Below are 7500 nucleotides of genomic sequence, written 5' to 3'. Positions count from 1 at the left end.
TGTGAAAAACACTTTTTTCGTTATCTATAATGAATGGAAACTGTCCTTCATCTGGGTAGAGAGAGGTGAGGGTTAGGGTAGAGATGATAGCAGAGAGAGAGAGAGAGACAGAGAGAGAGAGAGAGAGAGAGAGAGAGAGAGAGACAGGGAGACAGAGAGACACAAAGAGAGGGAGAGAGAGAGAGAGACACAGAGAGAGACAGAGAGAGAGAGAGAGAGAGAGAGACACAGAGAGAGAGAGAGATAGGGGGGGAGAGGGGGGGAGAGAGAGAGACACACCCACACAGAGAGAGACAGAGAGAGAGCGAGAGAGAGAGAGAGAAACAGAGGGAATGAAAGGGGGGGAAAGAGGGAAATAGAGGAGAGAGAGATAGAGAAGAAGGATAGAGGTCCTCTCAAGCTTCAGCAGGGAACCTCGACCCTGACTCAGATCCTGACGCACGGTTTCAGATTCCCCGCTTGTCTTATTCTGGAGCGTTTATGATAAGGCATGTTGATCAGAATCTCGCTTCCTTACGTGACACCTTAGGCAGGGAGGGGGCTGCTAAAACCACTTGGGGGAGGGTGGGACGTTGGGGGGCGAGGGAACGTGGGGAAGGGAAGGGGGTCAGTGTTGGATTGTTGAGGCTTCTGTCTGTGATTGAAGGAGACAGTGAGACAGTGAGGTACAACATCTGTCCGTGCTTCTGAGCTGGCCTCCCGTCGACTGCTCTGTCCCTCTGGAGAAAAAAAAAGGCAAAATGAACGCACTGACCCAGTTTCCCCTTTCCTCTCCTCCCTCCTTCTCTCTCTCTCTCTTTCTCCCTCCTTCTATCTCTCTCTGTCTCCCTCCTTTCCTCTCCTCCCTCCTTCTCTCTCTGTCTCCCTCCTTTCCTCTCCTCCCTCCTTCTCTCTCTCTCTCTCCTTTCCTCTCCTCCCTCCTTCCCTCTCTCTCTCTCTCCTTTCCTCTCCTCCCTCCTTCTCTCTCCCTCCTTTCCTCTCCTCCCTCCTTCTCTCTCTCTCTCTTTCTCTCCCTCCTTTCCTATCCTCCCTCCTCTCTCTCTCTCTCTCTCTCTCTCTCTCTCTCTTTCTCTCCCTCCTTTCCTCTCCCTCCTTCTCTCTATCTCTCTCTCCTTTCCTCTCCTCCCTCCTTCTAACTCTCTCCTTTCCTCTCCTCCCTCCATCTCTCTCTCTCTCTCTCCTTTCCTCTCCTCCTTCCATCTCTCCCTCCCTCCCACCCTCCCCCTGCCTCACTGTACACCAGGCAGGCTCATCTGACATCTAAACTCTTCAAGGACTTTAAGGACAATAATCGGTGTTTGTGTGAGTGTGTGCATGTGTGTGTGTGTGTGTGTGCGCGTGTGTGTGGGTGTGTGTGTGTGTGTGTGTGTTCCCGGCCTCAGCAGCTGTGGTAGTTGTGTTACTCAGGGCTTCTCTGGCAGTTTGAGACCAAACTCACATCGCTATGCAAGACTGCTGCCTCATACCTTCAGGGACCGGCCAGACTCAGAGATGTGTGTGTGTGCGTGTGTGTGTGTGTGTGTGTGTGTTTGTGTGTGTGTGTGTGTGTGTTTTAGTGTGAGAGAGAGATAGAATATTAAACGCTGCTGGGTATTGGAGTTGGATCAGAGCCAAAAGAACCCAGGGAACTGTCAACTCACCACCCAGAGACACGCGCAAACACACATCAGGAACCGAGAAACAGATTTTGTCAGATTCAGTGTTTGGGTCACTACCCTCCTCTACCTCTCTCCAGGTGATTGTCCACTGTGTGGTGTTAATGCCACGATGGTCCTCTTGTGTGTACAGTCAATCACCTGACTTAAACCCAATTGAACATCTGAAGATGCAGATTCACAAGAGGGCCCCTCGCAATCTTCAAGATTTAAAGACAATCTATTTAGAGGAATTGGCCAAAATCACACCTGAATACTGCGGGCGATTAGTTACTTCATACAGAAAGCGAACTTGAAGCTGTCATTACAAACAAAGGCTTCTCCACTAAGTATTGAATTAATTTCAGTTAGTGTGTTCATTACTTTTTTCCTGTTTCATTCCACTTTATTACACATAACTTTATTTACATATGGACTTTAATGTTTAGATTTTTTGTCTCGATTGTATGAGTTAATATACTTCGAAAAATGTGAAAACATTTCTGCGTTGTTGAAAATCAACGGCACACATCGCTAGTCAACTAACAGCTTGTTCTGTGAGCCTGCTAACAATGTAAAGTAGTGTTGTAGTTAACTAGGTAGCAGTGGGGGATTACTCACCCAATCCATTGCGTTGCAGTATTTTGGCTCGACTAGCGAGTTTGTGTTGTGATTCTCAACAACGTTGAAACGTGGTCCCGTGTTTCAAAAGAAAAGTCAGAACATTTTGATTGGTTGCCGATATGTGGACCGAAACACTAGAACGTGTCACATAAGGATAATAGGAGGTCGAGGGTGGTCCTGTGAGTGTTGGGGCCTACAGAGACCTTCTTAATACTGTGTATCTCTGTATGACATTACGTAGTATCTAACTCTTCCCCTGTGAGATGAACAGATGATTTTCGCCACGATATCGATGTTTCGACCACTCCCATAATTAATCTAGTTATGAAACTACTCTAGAAGCTTTGCGGCGGGAGCGTTGGGAACACAGCTGTTGTGATGAAAGCTGTGATGTCTACGAGGGTTTGTCTGTGTGCTTCTGACGTCCTCTCCACTGTTCTGAGGTGTGTGTGTGTGTGTGTGTGTGTGTGTGTGTGTCTGTCTGTGTGTGTGTGTGTGTGTGTGTGTGTGGGTGCATGTGTGTGTGTGTGTGTGTGTATGTGTGTGCGTGTGCGTGTGCGTGTGCGTGTGCGTGTGCGTGTGTGTGTGTGTGTGTGTGTGTGTGTGAGTGACATGCTGTGGTGTTTCTTTTTTTTCCTTTGTTTTGGGGATTTTTTCGAGAGCATACAATTATGAACGTAGCATTTACAAAAAATACCTATACTCTCTATAGAAAAGGCTTCATACAAAAGTGATATGACAAATGACATAATACTCAACAAACTGTGGTGCTACTGTAAGTAAGTAATGTTTATTTATATAGCACATTTTACAGCTGCCCAAAGTGCAGAAAACACTAGTAAAAGAGAAACAACAGATAAAAAGACACTAAAAACAAGGTGCAATACAAAATACAAGTGCAGAATTAAAAGTACAAAAAGTGCAGTGTCGGGAGGCAGGCTCACCTCAGGTCAAAGGCCAGGGAGAAAAGGTATGTTTTTGGTAATTTTTTAAAAGCCTCGGACTGAGGTCCTCTCCACTGCTCTGGGAGAATTACTATTCAGTGTTTCACTCTTTCCGAAACTTGAAAGCACCACCAAGGAAACCCCCGTCAGAGCCACAATAACGAGCAGACCTCGCTTGTCAAAAGGTGAGGCGAGGAGAGAGAGAGGGAGGGGGGGGGGGGGGGGGGGTTGCGGATTTCGGATTCCGGACTGAAACCCCTCAAATAAACAGAATAAATCAGAATGCCAAAAAAAACGGGGGCCACCTTCGCCAAACCGTCCAACTGCGGAACTGCGGAGGACAGGACACAGACACACTGAATTCATTCGTCAGTGACCTTTCCTTCCCCCCCCCCCCCTCCACCCCACCCACCCCCCTCAAAAATCATCTGACCCGTCCGCCAAGTCAAACTAAACGGGGTGTGTAATTTTCGCCGACAGGCTCCCAAAATAATATGTCATTGAAAGACTATTGTTCATCCTCCTTCACATAATAAGGAATGAAAATCGTTCTTTAACGGAACAGAGATGTGATTCTGGGATGTCACCCTATGGTGATTCTGGGATGTGACCCTATGGTGTTTCTGTGATGTGACCCTATGGTGTTTCTGTGTGTTTCAGGAGTTCGCCACTCTGACCAAGGAGCTGAACGTGTGCAGGGAGCAGCTTCTGGAGAAGGAGGAGGAGATCTCTGAGCTCAAGGCTGAGAGGAACAACACCAGGGTACGCCTGTGCGTGTGTGTGTGTGTGTGTGTGTGTGTATTCTCTGCTATGGTTTAACTTTTTAAAATTGTGTGTGTGTGTGTGCGTGCGTGCGTGCATGCGTATGTTTGACTGTGTGCGTGCGTGTGTGCGTGTGTCTGTGTGTATGTGTGTATTCTCTGCTATGGTTTAACTGTCTGTGTGTGTGTGTGTGTGTGTGTGCGTGTGTGTGTGTGTGTGTGTGTATTCTCTGCTATGGTTTAACTTTTTAAAATTGTGTGTGTGTGTGTGCGTGCGTGCGTGCATGCGTATGTTTGACTGTGTGCGTGCGTGTGTGCGTGTGTCTGTGTGTATGTGTGTATTCTCTGCTATGGTTTAACTGTCTGTGTGTGTGTGTGTGTGTGTGTGTGTGCAGCTCCTCCTAGAGCACCTGGAGTGTCTGGTGTCTCGCCACGAGCGCAGCCTGAGGATGACGGTGGTGAAGCGGCAGGCTCCGCCCCCCTCGGGCGTGTCCAGCGAGGTGGAGGTGCTGAAGGCCCTGAAGAGCCTGTTTGAACACCACAAGGCCCTGGACGAGAAGGTGTGTGTGTGTGTGTGTGTGTGTGTGTTACATGGACGAGAAGGTGTGTGTGTGGGGAGGGGGGGTTTCTGTGAGCGCCACAAAGCCCTGGACGAGAAGGTGTGTGTGTGTGTGTGTGTGTGGTGGCGGGGTGTGTGTGTGTGTGTATTGTGTTTGTGTGTGTGTGTATTGTGTGTGTGTGTGTGTGTGTGTGTGTGTGTGTGTGCGAGAAGGTACAGAGGATGTCCCACATACAGGACAGCACATCATCACTTAAACATCTCTTATACATCGCCCCCTCCTGGTTGGGAGGCCAGAGGTTTCAGGGTTGGGGTGAGGCTGAGAGAGAGAGGGTCGAGACAGCAGGATTTAAGCCCAAACACCTTTTTTTCATTGCACAGAGACATACATTGTACAACTAAATATATTTTTTGCTCTAGGCAGCCATAATCGGCGTCCCTGGAGCAGTTAGGGGTTAAGTGCCTTGCTCAATTGCACAACAGCAGTGGTAGGCACCTTAGATATGATGCCAGCAACCCTCCAGTCACATAGCTCACATGTAGCTCCCTCCTGAGGCGGGGATCGAACCAGCGACCTTCTGATTGCTAGCCAGTTCCATTTCTTATCGTCATTGTGATCCAACTCTATAGGCTGTTAGACTGTCTTTGATGAATCCTGCAGTGTCAGCGTGAAGAGATGTGTGTGTGTGTGTGTGTGTGTGTGTGTGTGTGTGTGTGTGTCTCACATCATTGCTAATCCTTAACTCTGTGTGCCGGGGGTGGGGTGGTGGTGGTGGTGGTGTGGGGGGGGGGTCCTGCGTGTCTCTTCCAGGTGCGTGAGAGGCTACGAGTGGCTCTGGAGAGAGTGACGACCCTGGAGGGACAACTATCAACCTCCACACAGGAGGTGAGGCCGGTGTGTGTGTGTGTGTGTGTGTGTGTGTGTGTGCGTGTGCGTGTGTGTGTGTGTGTGTGTGTGTGTTGTAGAGTATGTGTGTGTGTGTGTTGTAGAGTATGTGTGTGTGTGTGTGTGTGTGTGTGTGTGTGTGTGTAACATCTGTCGTGTCCCCACCTGCCACCTGCCATCTGCTGCTGCTGTTATCTGCTTTGAGTGTCACACACACACACACACACACACACATAATCTACAACACACACACACACACACACACACATACTCTACAACACACACACACACACACACACACACACACATACTCTACAACACACACACACACACACATACTCTACAACACACACACTCACACACATCCCACTCTCTGTCTGTCGATGTCCCTCTCATTAGATCTCATCTGTGTAGCAGGAGTCCGTTACAAACACACACTTATGTAGAATGATCTAGAATATTCAGGACCGGCTGTGCTGGCCAGAGACAATCCCCACCGGGTCGTTTAAAGCAGCGCTCTACATAATTCTTACAAGCGAAGTTTGGACTCGTACATTTACACAATGTGTGTTAACGATGAAGAGGCTGGACGTGTCGTTCCCGCTGGGGTATTAAAACCCTGTCTCTGTTATGATAGAGTATGGTATATCTATCTATTTATCTATCTATATATAGATATAGATAGATACAGTGGGGGAAATAACTACAAGAATCGTCTGACCTCTCTGTTTGCCAACAACGGTTTCTCCTCCAAGTTCTAAGTCATGTTTTGCTGGGCGGATCCAATTGTGAGTAACTTGGAATCAGCCTCATGTCGTTCTTGCTCCTGCTTTATATGAAAGTCCCAGTATTTCACTCTATTGCTCTGAGCAGATTGTGTTTTGTAAATGTTGTTGTTGTTGTTGACTTGGTGTTGTCAACAACAATAAGTGTAATACTCCATTGTTTGTTTTAACTGTGGAAACTGGATGTTTTAAGCTGCTGGCTTGGCCAGGCTTCCCTCGGGAAAAGAGATCACTGTGTCTCAATGGGACCGACCTGGTTAAATAAAGGCTAAATAAATAAATACTTATTTCCCGTGATCAAATGCAAATCAATTTATAACTTTTATATAATGTGTTTTTCAGATTATTTTGTTGATATTCAGTCTCTCACTGTTAAACATAAACATAATAAACATACAATTATAGACCGTTCATTTCTTTGTCAGTGGGCAAACTTACAAAATCGGCAGGGGATCAAATACTTATTTCCCCCACTATACATACTGTATGTATATATCTATCTGTTGTGATGAGTATGGTATATCTATATCTATATCTATATATGTTGTGATGGAGTATGGTATATATGTTACGGTACATGTGGGAATACGGTACATGTGGGAAAACTAGGGTTAGGGTTAGGGTTAGGGTTAGGTGCTAGGGTGACTTGGTACATGCTGGCATGTCTAACCCTAACCCTACCCCTAACCTTAACCCTAACCCTAACCCTAACCCTACCCCTAACCTTAACCCTAACCTTAACCTAGCACCCTAGCAACTAACCCTAACCCTAGTTTTCCCACATGTACCGTAACATATACTGTATACATATATATATATATATATATATATATATATATTGTGTGTGGTATTCCTGTTTGGAGAGGGAGTTTGATAGTTTGGTAGTTTGGGAGTTTGGGAGTTTGGTAGTTTGGTAGTTTGGTAGTTTGGGAGGTTGGGAGGTTGGGAGGTTGGGAGGGAGGTTGGGAGGTTGGGAGGTTGGGAGGTTGGGAGGGAGGTTGGGAGGTTGGGAGGTTGGGAGGGAGGGAGGTTGGGAGGTTGGGAGGGAGGGAGGTTGGGAGGTTGGGAGGGTGGGAGGGAGGTTGGGAGGTTGGGAGGGTGGGAGGTTGGGAGGTTGGGAGGTTGGGAGGTTGGGAGGGTGGGAGGTTGGGAGGTTGGGAGGTTGGGAGGTTGGGAGGGTGGGAGGGAGGTTGGGAGGTTGGGAGGGTGGGAGGTTGGGAGGTTGGGAGGTTGGGAGGTTGGGAGGGTGGGAGGTTGGGAGGTTGGGAGGTTGGGAGGTTGGGAGGGTGGGAGGGAGGTTGGGAGGT

The 7500-nt window shown here is 47.8% G+C and overlaps 1 protein-coding gene across 1 annotated transcript in view; it reads left to right on the top strand.

The window, feature by feature from the left end:
- Positions 1-7500, top strand: part of ppfia4 (PTPRF interacting protein alpha 4) — a gene marked incomplete at both ends in the record, with an annotated part of 44881 nt that overhangs the window by 15615 nt on the left and 21766 nt on the right. The window contains 3 exons of the mRNA XM_080548397.1: positions 3863-3964; positions 4359-4523; positions 5334-5408. Of these exons, the coding sequence (XP_080404523.1) occupies positions 3863-3964; positions 4359-4523; positions 5334-5408 (342 nt within the window). The remainder of the gene's footprint in view (positions 1-3862; positions 3965-4358; positions 4524-5333; positions 5409-7500) is intronic.

This window comes from Nansenia antarctica (genome assembly GCF_963989245.1).
Source record: "Nansenia antarctica genome assembly, chromosome: 18".
Taxonomy (NCBI): domain Eukaryota; kingdom Metazoa; phylum Chordata; class Actinopteri; order Argentiniformes; family Microstomatidae; genus Nansenia; species Nansenia antarctica.
Note: the sequence above shows the minus strand (reverse complement) of the source record. Positions and strands in the feature narration are given on the sequence as shown.